This window comes from Odontesthes bonariensis, chromosome 7 (genome assembly GCF_027942865.1).
Source record: "Odontesthes bonariensis isolate fOdoBon6 chromosome 7, fOdoBon6.hap1, whole genome shotgun sequence".
NCBI lineage: Eukaryota > Metazoa > Chordata > Actinopteri > Atheriniformes > Atherinopsidae > Odontesthes > Odontesthes bonariensis.
In genome coordinates this window covers 44400-64834 of record NC_134512.1, presented here as the reverse complement: position 1 = coordinate 64834, position 20435 = coordinate 44400, and the positions used below count along the sequence as shown (strand labels likewise).

Sequence of the window (20435 nt, the reverse complement as noted above, 5' to 3'; positions counted from 1 at the left end):
CGCATTTTGTGTTGCAATTACCGTCACGGCCGATAAAATAATAATTTTACCCCCCATGTGTGGGCCGAGGCCGTCAACATGAAATCGTGGGCTGCCCGCCGGTCACTTTTTTTTTTTTTTTTTTTTACATTAATCAAAAAAAAAAACAAAAAAACGACATCACCGGTCCTCGAGGGGCGTCGGCCCACCGTGAAAATGCCCGGAATGCCAGACTGTCAGTCCAGCCCTACCTCTTAGGAGAAAATCGTAGAAAAACCAGACTAACTCACTCCCTATCTTATCTGGACAAAATGAATCATAGGTGACATTTTACCCTCATCCACCCAGATAAGAGAACCAGATGCCTAAATAGAACTGGAAATGACTACTTAGATTCACTTTCAGCCGAATCTTAAAACTGTATTAAATGTGTTTGATATCTTTGTACAAGTTATTTCAGGTTCTCAGCAAAATCACGAGCTGCATTTTACGACTCTTTTCATGATCGTACTTGGAAGTATGACGAAGTAATATCCATGCTTAAAAATGACTAACCTGCCTATGGAACCACATTGCCCCTGTAGTATTGAATAGTTAAATCTAAACGGAGTCAGTAAACTGGACAGTATATGCAGTAATGCAACTGTTAAACAATGTCCCTGTATCTTTTTGTGCTCCATTATTAACACAGGAAAATAACATTGTTTGGTTCGCTATTCATATGTCATAACTTTACAGATATTCATCTGAATTTTGAGAGTCATAATCATCAACTATGTCATGTTATGTGTATTTGATGTCTTTATATCATAAGTCTAGGTTATATCTTTAATCTGCATATCTTAACAAGTTGTGGTGTTTTCAGAATCAGAGACAAATTTATGAGATGAACAAATAGAGAAATAGAGTTTCTTTGTCTTATCCAAAAATCTCTATAAATGTTAGAACCTATCGCCTTACAAAACACGCCCGGGCAGACGTCACGGCGGTTTTGGGCATATCATTGGCTGAAAGTGTAGTGTAAGCCTATGTCATGCCCCGCCTCCACGAGACAAACCACAGAACCCACAATCCAAAATCTACTTTGAGACAAGAGAGAGAGCAGAAAGAGTAAACTATGGAGTAAACCAATACATCCATGAGCCAGAGAAACGAGACAGAAGATAATGGAATGAAGAAGTCTTCAGAATGATGCGGAGAGGATGAACGATGCAGAAGATGAAAAGACTAAGACGGGATAGAAAGATGAGGAAGAAGGAAATCTGAACAAAGATAGAAACAGAATGAAGTAGTCTAAAGTCTAAGTCTGCTGCACGCCATCACATAGTTTTCCAACCAAGAAAGCCAGCATCAAGCAACTTTTTGTTAACATTTTGGGAGCTTAAGTTCACCTCATCAGAAGTTGGTCAGCAACCAACCAACTCTGACACTTGGACGATTTTATCATTCTATACGGTGAAGTCCTTGATACCAGCCAGTTCCCGTTTCCCGGTGGAAAAGAAGCAACCGTCCAGGCAACTGCAAAGTCCGCTGAAGTCATCCACAACCAAAAGAAGGCCCTGAGAGCGGAACTGAGGGAAATCCACTTGGACCCCGCGTGTCTACCACCTGCTGTGTTCCGAGCTGACTAAACAGGACTTCAGTGAAGTAAGGTCGACCCGTTTTTCATCTTACAGACGGTTAGGTGGGTATCTCTGTCACGGCAGTCTTTAACTGGACAAACTAGTTCAGACACAAACCAAAAAGGATCAGAGGTGGTGGTGATAAACCGGTTTATTGCCAAGACACGGGTAACAGGTTGAAACAGAGGTGCAGGATAATGGAGATGGACCAGTAACCAGAAGGTGGGGAATCCAGGGGAAAACAGGGACTGATCTTCTGTGAGGGAGGCTGGCGGCTTAGAGGTAGAAGGAGGATTCCAGGGAGACCACGGCGGGGCAGGTGAGTAGCTGAGACCAGGAGCTGAAGACAGGGAAATAAAGGTTCAGTAATATGCAAAGACAATACTTTAGAAAAGACCAGAGTCAAGGCTCAATACCACTGAGGATAAGCAGACGATCTGGCGGCGAGTGGAGGACTGAACCAGGGCTTTATGGGTGAAGAGAGTGGATGTAGATGAGGCTCCATTGATTGCAGGTGTGTGTAGATAATTGGTTCCAGCTCCAGACCAACCTCCAGTCAGGAAACACAGGAATCCTGACAATCTCGAGACTTTCACTATTAGAATGACAAATGAATCCAAGATGTCAGTCTTTAGCCTCAAATAGTAAGGAAACCTAAACTATTTGAGTAAATCCGGTCCCTCTCCATTCACCCCTATTTTATTTTCAATTCACTAAGTGTTGTATATAATCACCCATATTCAACACATCTCCTGTTTTATTTAAGGTTCATGTCTTTGGTCATATCGTTTCAATAAATAGTTCATATATATCTATATATATATAGATATATATATATATAAAATCAACAGGTTGTGTGTATGCTTTCTTTACGTAATGTCTGTCAAACCAAACGAGAATTCACGAAAGTAACGAGATATGAGACTGATTATTAATTGAAAAATTAACTTAACATACCAGAATCGTAAAATTCTGTGTTTTTCCTTCTTTGAAGGTGGTGCCCTACATACAAGGTTAAATAAGGTTTATTAAGACAGTGAGAGCTTCTGGTAAATCCTTATACGTGATCAAGTAACACTACATGAGAATGTGTGTAAGTGTCAAATACACCAAATCTTCACCCTTCAAAGGTTAATAGTGAGTCTCAACCTCAACATAGGTCATTGTGAATTTTTTGGAATGTCACAACATGGATAATAAAGGGTTTGGTCCTGTTAACTATTAAAGGAGGATATAACCACTGAAACTCCTCTGGGGTTATTGTTATATAATCTGTTCTGCCGTTCTGTGAATTAGATGTTGTGTCACGTGTCAGTCTCACTGGAAAATTAGAAGTAGAATCAAAAGAATATATAATGTTTGTCACGGCTAGGTGCCTCGCAAAAACGGACCCAAGAGTAGACAGGACGCAGGGAGAATCAGAGTTAGAACAGAGTTTGGTGGGAGGATATGGGAAGATGTGGAACTCTGAGAGAGGAGGGAGATGATTGGTGAGGTTCCAAATAAGGAATTTATCCAGACAATGGGTATGTTTGTCCTTACTTGATCCAGGTGAGAATCCAAAGTGGAGGTGCTGTCTGTGGAGCAGAGGTTCTGAGTCGGCGGCGGGGCAAGCAGGGTAAATGAATGGGTGTTATTACAAAATCAAATTTAAAGGAAACAAATCAATACAATACACGTACAGTATGGTTTAGCAGTCTTATGCTTGGAGCAAACATTAATGCGAAGAACCAGTGTGTTTGTTACCATGGTCCTTAAGGGTTGTCTTTCTAGCCATTCCAACATTGTTGTTGTTCTTGGAAGAAAGAGTTGGAGATGGTCTGTTTTGGCATGAAAATCTAGTCTTTGCTATTAAAGGGCTGCTGGTTACATTTGAGTTCTTGCGGTATCTCTGCTGCTGGCAGGCTGTACCAATCAAGGATGCTTTGGAGAGCAAGTTTAGAAGAGCAGGCCTTTTCTTCTCCCAGTGTGGAGAACAGTGAAGGAGAGGGACGTTCTGCAGCTCCAGAGGCTATCTAGGAAAGAGCAAGCGACTTTCCTTCCGCAAAGTCCTACAGGAAAATATAAAGGCAGTTTTGGCTGCATCTTTGTTGAGTTTGGTGTGTGGCTACCTAAAAGGAAGCTGCTGCAGCTTAAGTCACTTTAAGAGTGAAGTTTAACCTACAAATGAATGAACTCAGATTGTGGTGTCCCCAGCACCCCTTCCCTCATTTTCTTTACCCACAAATATTTTAGTACTTGTTTGACTCCTATTTCTGCGACTAATATTTGAACCTTCGCACCTTCTTTCAGGCATTTGTTATCTCCTTCACCTCCGACTTCATCCCGCGAATGGTCTACCAGTACATGTACAGCCCTGATGGCTCCATGCATGGATTTGTTAACCATACACTGTCCTACTTTAATGTCAGCCACTTTGAAGATGGAAAAGGAACCATGGATCCCTTGCATCTTGGCTATCCTGTTGAGGTTTGCAGGTAGGGAAATCAACTTGCTTAAACATGTTTACAGTTCATAGTCAATGCAATGTAATGTCAGTGTAATTTAAAATTATGGCTATATTTTAAAACATACAATACCCAGCTATTTCAAGTCTTAAGAGTTTAAATATGGCTCTGCAGATGTCACATTTTGCACTGTCAGAGTTATTTAGGCGGGGTTGCTGCTGACAGTAGTCACAGTACCCTCTGCCTGGAGAAGCTTGGAGGAATTTTGACACAGGAGCTAGAGAGAGAGAGAAAGAGACAGAGCTGTGATGTTTGGTGTTATAGGCTCTTTATAAACACTGTATTAAAAACATCTTTCACAGAATCCCAGATTGCATTTCAACAAAGAAAGAGAAAAAGTATGGGGGAAATTTTGGGTCAAAATGATCGACATATATGTGAGTAAAAATGAATATAATTATGAACGAATTTATAAATGTATATATAATTAATATAAATATAAAAATGTGACACACAAATAAATGTATTATATGTATATAAATATACATACATTTGTAAGTATATTTTCGATATTTTTTTTTTTGTAAATATGTTTTATTGATTTTCTGGAAATTTTTACCCACAAGAATACAGAACATGTACATGTTCTATCCATTTACAGTCATTTCTAAAACACAGGGTACAATGTTCATCAGTTACATTGGAGTTCACCCTGTCCTTCTTACCCCACCTCCCACCCCCACCCCCCACCCATAGGGCTACAAGTTCCTAAACACACTCAATTTACTTAAGCAACCAAATGAAAACTAGAAAAATAAAAGAAGACAACCAGGAGGGAAAAAAAAAAAAAGGGAAATAAATACATACAAACTTGAAATAATAGAAGGCGGGAAATTCCACCAATGCAAAAGGTCATGTATATGTTCAAGTCTACTCATTATCAAGGGGTTCTTGTAATGAGTCATAATAATCAAGAAAGGGCCTCCATACCTTGAGAAATGATTGGGAAGATCCTTTAAGTGTGTACTTGATTTTTTCTAACTTTAAGAAGTACATGGTATCTTTGACCCAGTGAGAAAAGGATGGAGGTGTGTGTTGCTTCCATTTGAAAAGAATCAAGCGTCTTGCAAGGAGTGTAGTGAAAGCTATGACAACACAAGCTTTAGTCGGTAGGTCAGCTCTAGATTCCTCAGATGTTACACCAAAGAGGGCACAAATCGGGTCGGGATCTAATCGGGTTCCAAACATCTCACTGAGGGCTTTAAAAATACTTGTCCAAAAGGTAGAAAGGTTCGGACATAGCCAGAACATGTGCATTAAATCTGCAGGTTGACCCTTACATCGAGGGCAGAATGAGTCAAGGTTCGGATAAATCCTTGCCAACCTAGCCCTGGTAAAGTGAACTCTGTGTACGACTTTCAGTTGGATTAGGCCGTGTTTAGCAGATGTAGATGATGTATGTATCAGATTTAAGACGGACTTCCACTGATCATCTCTGAAAACTACTCCAAGGTCAGAATCCCAGGCCTTCCTTAGGTTTTCCGTCGAGTGTGGGTCAATTTTCTGAATGAGGTCATAGATCTGGGCGATCAGTCCTCTACTGTCTGATTTCAGTCCTAGAATACAGTCTGTATGGGATTTTATGGGTTTATTTGGAAATGAGTGGAACATCTTTTGTACGAAGCTTCTAACCTGTAAATAACGGAAGAAATCGTTTTTAGGTAGATTGTAGGCTTGGGATATTTGCGAAAAAGATGCAAATGTATCCTCTATGTATAAGTTACAGATTGATTTGATCCCTTTATCGAACCATTGGGTAAATGTAGGGTCTGTATAAGAGGGAGAAAACATGTGGTTCAGCTTAATAGGGGAGAGGATAGAAGGGCCTTGTATTCCATAATGTTTTCTAAATTGAGCCCAAATTCTTATAGAATGGTTAACTATTGTATTTGAAGTCAAATTATTACAGATGAGGGGCAAGGCTGCGCAAATTACTGAACCTAAGTGATATCGGTATGATGAGAGTTCCAATTGCACCCAGTCCGCCCTTCCTGTGATTGGTTCATCTTCAAGCCAGTAGATTAATTTTTGAAAGTTGCATGCCCAATAATAAAAAAGGAAATTTGGCAATGCTAGCCCTCCTGAGTGTTTTGGTCTTTGGAGGTGGATCTTGCTGATACGACTGGGTTTACTACCCCATATGAAAGAGATAATATTTTCGATATTTTAAAATAAATATGCTTGACTTTGTGTGTGCAGTCTGGCAGTCTGCATTTGTGGATCCATTTTTTGCATTTGTGGATCCATTGTTTGCATTTGTGGATCCATTTTTTGCTCTCGTGTCCATGGCGTAATTTTGACACACTCCTACTGTGCTGAAAGATGCACAAACAAATGCATGCCGATTTGAATGTGAACAGCGGCACAGCCCTCTATTCACGGAGCATCCTCCAGATGGCAGTGTGCAAGGCACAGGGCAATGGCAGTGCCTAGCAGTCCAAGACAGAGGCTTTGGACGATCAATATGGAGTCGACAAGTGGAACAACTGGATGGGTATGACTAGCAGTTTAATCATTTATGACTTTTCCTAAATCCCTTTGGCTAGGCATAATGAAAGGTAAAATGTTTTCTGGCACAACTTAACATGCCAAAAGAAAAGCTTTTGGCAAGCCTCTGCGATGATATAACGTACAGTCGACGCCATAAACAAGCGAAGTCATTCATTTACTTATTTAATTATTTACTCAATTATTTAGCCAGGTTTGTCACTTTATCATGATCTTGGCTAATGCTCGCAGATGTTAAACCCAAAACCACTACTGTATTACAAACACTGTGATCTCCAGCTATAACCCGCGATTTTTTTTCTCATGCTTTGAAACCTGCAGCTTATAACATAGTGCAGCTGATGTTCATTGTGTTATATTTGTTATCTAAATGTTCAGAACATATGATCAATGACGCTAGTCATAGCAGCTCCACTAGCATCAATAGCTATTCTGTTGTAGGAATGCTTTCTCCCACTGACCTAGAACCTGAACCTGAATCGGAATCTATCAAAGATTCTCTAGGTTCTATCTACTCTGATTCTATCTACGTCAATGCTAGCTCCAGAGCAGTCTTAATGAAGAATACCCTAGACTAATAAGTTTAATACATTTTACTTTTCATTCTGCCTAGCCAAAGGGATTTAGGAAAAGTCATAAATGATTAAACTGCTAGTCATACCCATCCAGTTGTTCCACTTGTCGACTCCATATTGATCGTCCAAAGCCTCTGTCTTGGACTGCTAGGCACTGCCATTGCCCTGTGCCTTGCACACTGCCATCTGGTGGATGCTCCGTGAATAGAGGGCTGTGCCGCTGTTCACATTCAAATCGGCATGCATTTGTTTGTGCATCTTTCAGCACAGTAGGAGTTCGCAAAATTACGCCATGGACACGAGAGCAAAAAATGGATCCACAAATGCAAACAATGGATCCACAAATGCAGACTGCCAGACTGCACACACAAAGTCAAGCATATTTATTTTAAAATCTCGAAAATATATTTACAAATGTATGTATATTTATATACATATATACATTTATTTGTGTGTCACGTTTTTATATTTATATTAATTATATATACATTTATAAATTCGTTCATATTTATATTCATTTTTACTCACATATATGTCGATCATTTTGACCCAAAATTTCCCCCATAAAAAAGAAGCTGTTCTTTGATGTCAAAACACAAAAGCTCCTCACAACCACAGAAATTAAATTACAAAATTAGTCTTGATTTCAACATTTTAACAGAAAGAGAGTTTGGTAACAGAATCATCCACCTTTCTCCTCTAGCTCATACATCGTAATTTTTGATTGTCCTATCACAAAATTTAAAACTTAATTTGTAGTTTTCCATTTCTGAATATAACTGAAACCACAAACTATTCTCAAGAAAATCTCCAAATGGAAAACTAATCTTGCTCATCAGATAAAGTGACTTCTAGTGTAAGAGCACTCTGAGTGGTCAACTATACTAGAAAAGTGCAGTCCATTTATCATTGATGCATGATCATTCTGCAATTTTTCTTTTATACAAAATTTTCACTCTGGGAGAGGTTATTGAGTTCACTGGTCCTTTTTTTGTCAGTTGTGAGGGTCTGAAAGTTAGATCCATACATGTCAGACTTTATTTATTGAAACAGTAGAAACAACTGTGAGGTCATGAATGTTTAGTGTAGAATGACTTTTGTACTTTTACCATCCTGTCATCACCTACCAATATTCTGCTACCACACTGGTTACTGATTTTAAAGACTCCACTGTACTCTCTGAGTAGTCTCTGATGGTGCGTGGTTGGAAGATGTACCATCTTCCTCTGGAAAAATATTTGAGTTTAGACTGAACAAAGACTAATTGTTGGAACATATGGACATGCCATGGAGAGCTTATTTTAGTTCACCCAAGAACTAAAGATCCTCTGTGGATCGGTTCTTCCTGTATGCATATTGGTGCGTGTCCACAGTAAGGTTGATGCAGGTAGTGACATCCTCTATACACTTCTGGATGTAGCTGACGACAGCAGATGTGTAGTCCTCCAGATCCACCTCTCCCTCATGGACAGCTGCCTCTCTGAAGACCTGCCAGTCTATGCACTGGAAACAGTCCTGCAGTGCATAGACAGCATCACTGGGCCACACGGTGATGGTCCTCTGTGTTGGCGTGCAGCATTTGAGTAGAGGACGATAGACAGGGACCATCATGATGAAGATGTGGTCGGAGAAGTGGGGGTGGGGTGGGGGCTCTGTATGCGTCTCTTTTGTTTGTATAAACACGGTCCAGTGTGTTATTTCCCCGTGTTGGTATAGTGACATGCTGATAGAAACTAGGCAGACTGTCTGTCAGGTTTATGTGGTTGAAATCCCCCGCAACCACATAAAAACCCCTGGGGTGCTTGCTCTGGAGCGAGCTGATTTAGTTGTGAAGCTCCTTTAGCGCTTTGTTAGCATTAGCACCCGGCGGGAGATAAACAGCCATGACAAACAATGCCGTAAACGCACGAGGCAGATAGTGTGGCCGGCACTTTACAGTCAAATGCTCTACTACCTCGGAGGAGTGGCTGTTCACCACTTTACAAATAAGAAAATTAGACTACAATCTGCTTTATTTCACCTCCACCCATACACCCTTAGTTCCAGAGCCTGTTCTAGCCATTTTAGTGAAATAGGCAAGATTATGGTTTGGATCATTGTATTAGATTCTTTGGCCCTGTGATTTCTGGAGTTGTAGCTATTGTTCAAAAGATACACTTATGTTGACTCTGGTTTAAACTCTTTCTCTATCCAAACATGTTTTTAGTTGTAGCCTTTTCTGATAAACTCTTCCGTTTCCTTCTTTCTTCAGCATGATGTGGAAGGTTTAAATTACTGCTTTTTCTCTGCCATTACTGTGCTGTCTGCAAGCTCCTCTTATTCTCTGTCCCTGCAACAATCTGTAGACTTAAGGCTCAGGATGCATCCATTTCAAACGTTGTCAAGCTTCACTGCCCATACTCCCATCCTTGCTTACATTTGCATAATTGTTCGGCAATACATCCACCAGAGGGCAGTGCAGAGTTCACTTCCAAGTGCCAATGTCCAATCTCCTCTCAACTGTTTCGGAGTTCTCCATTCCTATGACCAGGCGAAGGGAAAATATGTTTGTGGATCCGTACACATTTTCCTAGCCTCTCAAAAATTCTGCCATTTCAGTTCTTGTCTTATTCTCGTTTGTTCCTTTTCGTGGTCTCAGGTGAGCTATACTGCCCAACGCTGCCCCCACGATTTCCAGTGGTACTGCTCCGTTTGCTGCATTTTGGTATACATCTACAAGGTCTCTGAAAACTTACTAATATATGAAATGAACACAGAGGACGGACAGAAGGCTCTGTTCATATGCAGCTGCATATTTAATGTTTAAAATAAATTAGCCTTTAGGTGAAGAGTGAAAGTTGATAAGAAGAGGAGTTGGAAGGCCATCCAATCATTTTATCAGCCCAAGATCAGCAAGTCATTGAATGCAGCATGAATAATATGATTGGCAGACCTTTGCACAGACATGTGTCTCATTTTTATAGCAAATCAATAGCTGTCATTTGATAGCTATTGATAGCTGTCAGGATGTGAAAAGAATGTTACCACATCTGACAAAAAGTGCTGTTAATTAGGATCAGATATTGTGTCTTTAAGGTGAAAAGGGATTAGACTGATGGAACTCTGGAAAGAGCCAATGAAATGAAAATATTTTTCAATATTATTATTATTATTATTATTATGGATTATTGTTCCACTACAGTTTGTATATTGTCCTGATGTTGGTGTTGAATATGCCACCATCTACCTGCTTCAGCAAGCTCACTCTCAAATGGACAGGTTGCATAGTAAGGATCATGTTCTTTGATTTCTTTAATCTATTGAACACAATTCAGCCTCCATAGTTATGTAAGAAGCTCCAGATAACACAGAAGTGTGGCTCCCCAATTGTCTGAGTTACTGACTACCTCACAAATAGACCTGTGTCTGAGAAGGTGGTCAGCTGCACAGTAGCAGCATAGAGGACTACCATTTATCTTCACTCTGTAGACTTCAGACTTTCAGTACAGTTCAGAGTCCTATCATCTCCAGAAATACTCAGATGACAACTACAGTTGTTGAGTGTGTCAGTAATGGTCAAGAGACTGAGTAAAGAGAACTGGCTGACCTCTTTGTAGTGTGGTGTGGTGTGAGACTGCACCTCATCTTGAACACGGATTTGCGGATTTTAAGGGGATCAGAGACGAGCCAAAAAATTTCCAAATCCTTGGAGGGGGAGGTGGTTGGGGACCACAGATACCTGGTTGTTCACCAAGACAACAGACTAAACTTGAAATGCAAAACAGAGGCTGTCTAAAAGAATGGACAGAGGAGGCACTATTTATTAAGGAAGCTTATTATCCTTCAAAATTTGCATAAGGATGTTGCATATCTTTAATAAGTCTGTGATGGAATGTGTAGTCTGCTTTACAACCATTTGTTGGAGCAGCAGCATCAGAGGCTGTGACTAAAAGAAGCTGAACAAATGTCTGGCTCTCTGCTGGGGACTGGGGATAGTCCCTAGAGCTGTTTGTGCAAAGAAGAATGCTGGGATGATTTGATGTTTGAATGTAGGTGAGTAATGATTACAGAGAGCAGTTGGTAACATGATGGTAGAGTAACAAGGCAAAGACAGCTGAGGACATCTAGGGTAATTACAGGAAATGGCACAGAAAATTAAACAGGGAACAAATTAAAATCACAGAATCCACAAGAACTTAAACAAATATTAACTAAGTATAACTAAACAAAACCCATGGACCATGACAGACTTGCCCCGGAGCTCACAGGTACCCTGCAGACCTCGGACAAGAACAGGGTTTAGTTGGACTTCAACAGGCTCTAAGGCAGGAACTGGGGGTGGCCAGATACTTGAAGGAATTGGGACTGGTGAGACACCTGCTGGGCTCAGAGGCAGGGACAGGAAGGGAGATTGTAAGCACACCTGCAGGCTAAGAGACAAGGTCATGAACTGAGATGGGCAAAATGCCTTTGGCTCTTAGAGGCAGTAACAGGAGCAGGAAATGGAGGGATGCCTGCAGGCTCAGAAATAGGAAGAGAAATAGGCTGTCACGAAACCTAAAGGTTTAAAGTCAGGGACAAGAACAGGGATTGGAGGGATCCTTGGAGGCTTCAAGACAGGGACAGGACCTTGAGCTATTAGGATGTCAGCTGACTGAGAAACATGAAACCAAGGCAGGTCATTCTGAATCCCCTCGGAGATTTGGAGCCCAGGTGAATTCTCCTCGGTCACCTCAGGGATGTCGTGCAGCTACTGGGTACATGGAGGTAAGGTGGGCCCTGCTAGGTACATTCTGGAGCCTGGGGCTGAGGCAAGCCCTCCTGGTACCCCAGGATTGTGACACTAAAGGAGCAGGGTGTAAGCAGACATGGGAACTGGTAGGTGGGTATAATGCTGCCAGACATCCACACAACAGCAGGCAGAGGTGTGCCCACAGATCTCTGTGCATGGACACAGATTTGTGGGGTATCAACTGCAAACATTGGCCTGGACGCTGATGAGGTCCATACTGGTGTGGACCTGGGTGCTTGCATGAGCTGCTGCGGTGTGGTCCATGGTTTTTGATTGTGGTGTGGATGCTGGCTCTGCCTCTGTTGGCAAGAGCTAAACTGCTATAGGTCTGTGTGGAGTTTAATAAGGATAGATAGATAGATAGATAGATAGATAGATAGATAGATAGATAGATACTTTATTAATCCCAATTTGGGAAATTGTTTTGTTGCAGCAGCATACAGTAAAGATATGAAAAACAATTAAAGTAGTAAAAACAAGTCAATAGTATAAAATAAATAAAAATAGTGAATAAACATTCGCTATGTACAAATCTACAGTATTTTTTTTTTTTTGTTATTGTTTTTTAGGAGAGACTTAAAGCCTATTGAGGTTGAAGTTCTCTTCCAGCCAGAGGGGAGGTGTTGAAGATGGTGATGGCTGCTGGTAGGAAGGATTTCCTGAATCGGTCCTTGTGACAGCGGAGCTGGATGAGTCTGTTAGAAAAGGAGCTCCGCTGTCCAACCAGCAGCTGGTGGAGAGGATGGGTGGGGTTATCCATGATGGATAACAGTTTGTTCAGTGTCCTCCTCTCCACCACCGATTCGAATGAGTCCAGTTTGCAGCCGATGACAGAACCAGCCTTCTTAATAAGTTTATTAAGTCTGCTGGTGTCACCGGCTCTGATGCGGTTCCCCCAGCAGACCACAGCAAAGAAGAGTGCACTGGCAACAACAGACTGGTAGAACATCTCCAGCATCTTGCTGCACACGTTGAAGGATCTCAGCTTCCTCAGAAAATAGAGTCGGCTCATCCCCTTCTTGTGGACAGCATCGGTGTTGGTCCTCCAGTTCAGTCCATTGTCCAGGTGCACTCCCAGGTACTTGTAGTCCTCCACCACTGCAAAGTCCTCTCCCAAAACGTACAGAGGCTTTGGAGCCGTCCTCCTCCTTCTGAAGTTAATGACCATCTCTCTGGTCTTTGCCACATTCAGAAGCAGGTGATTTCTGCCAGACCAATCCACAAAATCCTCTACCAGCGCTCTGTACTTCCCCTCCTGTCCATCCCGTATACACCCAACAACTGCAGAGTCATCCCAAAACTTCTGCAAGTGGCATGACTCTGAGTTGTTTTTAAAGTATGTGGTGTACAAGGTAAACAGGAAAGGAGACAGCACAGTCCCCTGAGGAGCTCCTGTACTGCCAACCACCACATCAGACAGAACACTGCCCAGCCGGACATACTGTGGTCTGTCTGTCAGGTAGCTGGCAATCCAGGAGACGATGGATGCGTCGACCCCCATGACCTGCAGTTTGTCACTCAGTAGACCCGGCCGGATCGTGTTGAATGCACTCGAAAAATCAAAAAATGTGATTCTCAAAGTGCAACCCGATCCATCCAGGTACGAGTGAGCACGCTGCACCTATTGAAGAAGGTGTTCAGCTCGTTGGCCCTCTCCAGGGTGCCCACAGTCTGTCTGCCTTTCACCTTGAAGCCGGTTATGTCTTTCATCCCCGACCACACATCTCTGGTGTTGTTCTGCTGGAGCTTGGCCTCCAGCTTCCTCCTGTAGGAGTCCTAGCACTGCCGCAGTTTGTCCCTCAGGTCGTGCTGGATGCTCCTCATCTGGGCCTTGTCTCCTGCCCTGAAGGCCTCCTTCTTCCTGTTCAGGACGGCTTTCAGGTCACTGGTGATCCAGGGTTTGTTGTTCGGGAAACAACGTACAGTCCGTTCCGGCAGTGTGTTATGTTCACAGAACTTAATGTAGTCCGTGATGCAGTCTGTCATGCCATCGATGTCCTCTCCATGTGGCACACAAAGCACGTCCCAGTCGGTCGTTTCAAAGCAGTCCTGTAGGGCATCATTAGCCTCATGAGTCCACTTCCTCACAGTCCTTGTGCATACAGGTTGCCTCTGAACCAGGGGGACATACGTTGGTGCCAGGAGGACCAGGTTATGGTCAGATCTGCCGAGGGGGGGAGAGCGGTGACCCTGTATGCATCCTTTGTATTTGCATACAGGAGGTCCAGGGTTTTATTGTCTCTTGTAGGGCAATCAACATATTGAAAGAATGTTGGCAGAGTTGAGTCCAGATTTGCATGATTAAAGTCACCATTTATACTCACAAACGCATTTGGATGTTGCGTTTGGAGTTTGGAGACAGTGGAGAGGATGACGTCACTAGCAGCCTCGGCATCAGCTGATGGAGGGATGTAAACAGTGACAATAATGGCGTAGGAGAACTCACGGGGCAAATAGAATGGACGTAATCCCACAGCTAACAGTTCGATGTCCGGGGTGCAGAGACGTTCCTTCACGGTAATATGTCCGGGATTACACCACCTCTCATTCACGTACAGTGCAATCCCTCCTCCCTTCTTTTTACCGCTCAGTTAAACGTCCCTGTCCGCCCGTACGGTCGTGAAGCCGGGGAGAGCTGCGCTGTGGTCCGGGACGTGCGCGTGCAGCCATGTCTCCGTAAAGCACATAATACTGCACTCCCGGTATTCCTTCTGGGTCTTTATCAGCGCGCCGAGCTCGTCCATCTTATTCCCCAGTGACCTTACATTGCCAATTATTGTTGCTGGAACTGCAGGCTTAAATCTCCTCTTCCTGCTTTTCCGCCAGACTCCAGCTCTGCAGCACCGGCGTCTCCTCTGCAGCTCCTTCGGGATGTCCGGCCACGCTCTGGGCAGTGGTGCAGGTTTACACAGGGCTATCGCGGGTGGAAACAATGCCGTGGCTCCTCTGTGCGTGGCTCACCGTGACAAAAAGTGATGAAAAGAGGATAAAACAAACCAGAAATCTCCCGAAACAAAAAGTGGCCATTGTAGGGGATGTTTATAATAAATACTAAAAAGAAAGAAACACACAACTAAGAAAAAGTGATAGAAAGGACGAAAAAGGTGAAAAAAAAATCACCGGGAGCTGCTGCAACAGGCTGCTACCTAAGGTGCGCCAGGTCAAGATGCAGGCTCTGTATAGGATGCAGGCTCTAAAGATTTTATGTTGTATACTTCTGGTTAGGTGTTTTAATCCTCTCCAGCCTTGACCAGCAACTCAATCCCATCAACCCAAGAAACCAAAGTCCAGCTTTAAGAACATCAGTTAATTCTGAAGAAGCCCTTATCTTGTCCCTGATTCCTAAATAATTAGCCAATCAATCACTGTAGATCTTAGTGGCCTGGTGCACCATCTTCAAGTTCTCCCTGTATCTGTTGAGGTTAGAACTTTCATTAGCCTGGTTTCCATTCCCTGATGAGGTTTATAGCCTATACTGCCACTACTAAAACTGAAGAAGGGTCCTAACCGCAAAAAAGAAACAAAACCCTTCAGGAAGAAAATACTAGAAATATTGCAGTTGATATGCACAAGAGGAAGATGTAAAGAGGTCTTCTTAACTCATTGGCTGCCAGCCATTTTCAGTCCAGAGAGACCCATACTGCCAAGTGTTTTACAGTATTTTGACTGATTTTCCAAGACCCACAGAAAAGTGTGTCTTATGACTATGTACACACCGATATTACCAAACGAAAGAGTAGACTCTCTTCTTTCATCAGGAAAAAAAAGTTTGTTTCTACCATTTTCAGTCCTTTAGTAATAGACAGTAGAACATAGGTTGGTTTCACCAAAAACAGCTGTTTGACCAAAAAAACGGAGAAAACACGCTTCTTCTTTTTTTGTGCAAAGTGGCACTGCTGCCACCTTGCGGGTAATTTTGCCAGTATATTCTGTTTAGTGTTTACAAGCCTAAGATTTAGTGACAAACTCCGCTAGATTGTCCCCCAGCCCGCTCCATTAAAAAACGCAATTGACGTCTGTAGACGTCTTTGGCAGTCAACGGTTTTTTTTAAATTGACGTCTATAGACGTCAATGGCACCGAAAGAGTTAAGAAATGAATTTAATTTCTGGGAATACCTGGGAAGAGAGGCTCTTTTTGCATTCTCCCTTGCTCCATTCAGACTAAAAGTTTTGACTTTATATTTAGTCATGGAGAGAGAAGGATGCGTGAGGGAGACACAACTACAAATACAAGACAGGAGGATGCACAACACCTTCTTCAATCCACCTAAAGTGAAACATAGTCATCTCAAATGAGATGTCTTTCCGGATCAGAACATCTCAGCATAATATTGACAACACAATTCAATTCAATTCATTTTTATTTATATAGCGCCAAATACATCAAATGTCATCTCAAGGCACTTAAATAATAAAGTCCAATTCAAGCCAATTGGAATTCAATTCATTGTAATCATAATTATTTATAAAATAATCCAATTCATTCATATAGAGCCAATTCAAAATCATTTTCCTAGCAAAGGAAACCAACAGATTGCACAAGCATAAGGTATCACATCTAAGTTAGACACGCCTGATGGAGAGGCTTGTCAGTAAGGGCCTGGTGGTTGGGCTTTTGCCCATGGAGTCTAGCCAGGCATGGCTTGAATGAGCTTCAGGGAATCACCCTTCTGTAGATCCACCACCTGCAGGAGATTCTAAAAGTGTTCAGGGTGTCTTAGATGAACTTCAAAAATGGAAAAAACCCATTTCTTGCCTATGATCCCACTGTGCCAGACAGTTATTCAGTCAAGAAGGGACAGCATTAGCCCATGATCCAGGATTACAATTACAAAGCTACTCAAAATGCTTCTGAAAAGCCTTGATTCAGATCGGATTTGATCTTCTTTTGCAATTCCTCCAACTTGTAAATGACATGACTAATATATTCACCTTATTTACTTATTTGGACTGTTATTCAATTAAAACTTACTAAAAAAAGCCTTCAGATAACAGGGACTTGTCATACATTTTGTGATTACACAGCCTGCCTTTTTAGGGAAGACACAATTGGTCAGTTTCACAGTTATTTACAAATATATCTGTTATAGTAAGTGTTGGTCAAGTTACCTGGAAATAGTAATCAGTTACTGATTATTTTTCCAAGAAAGTAATCAAGTTACTTTACTGATTACTTTTCAAAAACATGATGCACAACCTGAGTACGCTATAAAGCAATAGACCTTTCAGCCTAATTTATTCTTTCTGCATATTCCGACATAATAACTTAATAATAATAATAAGCATAATAACGATGACGACGGAATGATTCAGTCTACAGTGGAAATGGAAATGATATGTCCTTGACAATATAGCCGGCGACTAGCTTCTTCAGTTCAGTGGCACTAAGTCCTGTCGCTCTTAATTCTATTTTCTCCTGTTTAGCAGGAGAGGGGCCATCAAAGCTTTTCCTGGTGGAGTTGGATGTGGTGGCCGCAGCGGTCATGTCAGTGGGGGGATCCGGGGGTTTCTCAATGAGATTCACATTCCTGTGCCGGCTTGCTAGGTGCTTGCTCAGATTTGAGGTGAAATTTTTTGCTGTAGATAAAAAATTTCTTCCCACGCAGAGTGTACAGTGGACGCACGCTAATGTTTTTGTCACTTTTTACAGTCAAACTGAAAGTAATGTCATTACTTCCAAGCATTAAACGCTACATGGTCCTGCTCTCTCCCGTGCTCCATGTTATCTCTTGTTGATATACACGTGCAAAGACATCGCACCGCTCATATGTGACTGTGTAGGAGACACTCTCACAAAAAAAAATCACGCCCTAATAAAGCAGTAACGGAGCCTGCTTGTAGGAAAGTAACAGTAATCCAATTACCGTTTTTGCTATTGTAATCCCTTACTCTACTAGTTACTTGAAAAATCGGATCACAGTAACTCGTTACTTCTAATGTGTCACTGCCCATCACTGGTTATAGTGCTGCCCACTTATTTCTACTAAGGGCCCACAACTCAGAGCTCAACACATTTCATTGTAATGCTAGCACACAGACCTTGAACATTTTCAAAAGAATTTGCATGTGGTTCAGGGTCAGCTGTGAGTGCCTCCCAAGCCAGGGCTTCAACAAGAGGAGGAGCCTTTTTACTTCTCTACCTCCACTTTCACTTGAGTCGTTTTCATATATGCACTGCTGTCGTGAAATATTGTAGAGATGTTACAGGTAGAGCTGGGAATGCATGTCTTCAGCATTCACTCCAGACTCACTCGAATATTTTTTTTTAATTAATCCCCTTTGATTGGAAGAGCTCTAAATGAGAACTAACGCCAGAGATCATATTTCATCATATAGAGAGGTGCATCATGGGAGTTCCCTCAGCAGTCCAGACCTATTGCACCTTAACTATGGGATATTTCATGGGACCATCTCTTTCTCATAACTACTGAGAGTTAAAGGAATACATAGCTCAACAAAGCTAGGAGTCTTTGTCAGTCTGGCAACGGTGACAAAAGGACACATAGGGCTATTCTTATTCTCTTCTATCAATAATTAATAATAAGCAGTTCCAGCTTTGCAAAGGGCTTTCTCAAATGTTATCAATCCGTCTTTCCACATTAATTGAGATTCTTCCTAATAAATGGAACGCCACTTTCTGTCCAGCTTTCTTAGAGTCTGCCAAGAAGCTAGCCTCCTCCAACTGATTACATTCTTTTTCAGAGAGGCAGCATTGTCCAATGTTGTACACATTGAACCTTTAGCTCTGTCAAAAATATCATCAAATTGTGTAGGAGTAAAATTTAGGTATCTAATCTGTTGTATTAAAATTTTTGAATTTCAGCCATTGGGGGATGAATAGAGTATTTTTCTATTCTATTCTATATAAGTCCATGGTATTGAATGAAATGATAATGTAATTTATTAATGAAATCTAATAGCTTTGGAAACACAAAGAAACCACAAAACTTTGGGAGCACTCTAAAAGTGAATAACTTTGCTGGGATAAAATGGTAGTATGCACAAGCACAAGTTGGATTTTATGTCTATTTATGCATGACTCGAATTTGATCAAATATTTGTCACATACCTTTTAAGATTACAACTTTAGGGGGCAGGATTCATGTTCAAACCACATCTCAGATACAAACTTCCATATAATCCATTTTTAAAAAAGGTGGCAATTAAAATCTTTTCAATTTGACCAGCAAGTCATAGTGCATATCCTGTGTGTTGTAAATCCATCAACAACTGCTAGAACTAATTTCTTTGGAGAAGACAACATATAATTTCTTTTGTGCATGACAGCAACTTAGGTACAGAATGATCTATTGTGACACTTTCTTTTTTTGTTTTTGTTTTGTTATATGTCAAAGGTATAAGGACTACAGAGAACCTCCTTGGTCACCTACAGCTTATGAGATCTCAAAGGAATTCTGGGCAGTTTTGGCTGTGCGACTGGCCTTTGTTATTGTTTTCCAGGTGAGGTCAAACATCGTACTAGTACTTTTATGTAATTGTTATTGGTATTGTGAATAAAATTGTCATAATTGTTATTTTATCTGATACCTTTTTTTCTATATTACTCCAAGACACTTCTGAAAGTCATCTCTTGAAACTTTAAAGATACAGTCCAATTCCACTCATTTCATTATAATCCAATACATTACAATTCATCACAATTGTACTTATATGATGCAAATTCCTAAAAAGCCAAGTAAACTAACTGAATTGCGTTGAATTTTCGATTCGATTAGATTCCCTGTCTTGAGCATGCACAGGGTGGTAGGTTGGAGTGGAAAGGAAAACTGCTATTTTAATAGGAGTAAAATCATATTTAGGAAGTGCAGCCATCAGCCATCTGGCAAAGAGGCTAAATGACAGGACATAGGCACAAACAGAAATCAGGTTCAGAAGATGGGTTCAGCGTATCTTTGGAGGTTCCCCTGAAACTAAGATCCATAGCAGCATAATTAAATGGATGGTTCAGGGCCATCAAAGCAAGAACAAACAATATGCTATCAAAAAAGAAAGCTTTCAGCCTAATCCTTGCCTTAGCAATAGGGTGAGGCGCTAGCATATCTGCAGGAAACTTGGAGTAGAGTGGCTACTCCACAACGGAAGGAGTCAACTAAGGTGTGTTGATGTAGATCCTCAGTCATCCAGGTCATGGTAATACTAGAGGCTTGAATAAATGCAACTGGACTCCTTTGATCAAAGACATCTCACCTCTCATCTGAAAGGCTTTTTCAGTCCTAAACTAGATGGCGGGGAATATCGGCTTATAAGCAGAGAGAGTTATTATGGTCAGATGTGTAACTAAACTCCTGACCTATGTGCGTGCTGTTTAAGTCATTTTCACCAAGAAATTGTCTACCTGCATGAAAGGGCGAGTTTGGTCACAGTGTCACAATGTCCTCTGGACATTGGGTATCATTTTTAGTCACTATTTACGAGTCATGGTTGGTCATCACGAACTCTGGTGAGGTGAAC

General features: G+C 41.5%; 1 protein-coding gene across 2 annotated transcripts in view; it reads left to right on the top strand.

Annotated features, from left to right (window-relative positions):
* Nucleotides 1-20435, top strand: part of ano1b (anoctamin 1, calcium activated chloride channel b) — a 226703-nt gene that overhangs the window by 195972 nt on the left and 10296 nt on the right. For both annotated transcript variants that reach the window (XM_075469194.1, XM_075469193.1), the window contains 2 exons: nt 3894-4078; nt 19319-19424. In XM_075469194.1, coding sequence (XP_075325309.1) covers nt 3894-4078; nt 19319-19424 — 291 coding nt within the window. The remainder of the gene's footprint in view (nt 1-3893; nt 4079-19318; nt 19425-20435) is intronic.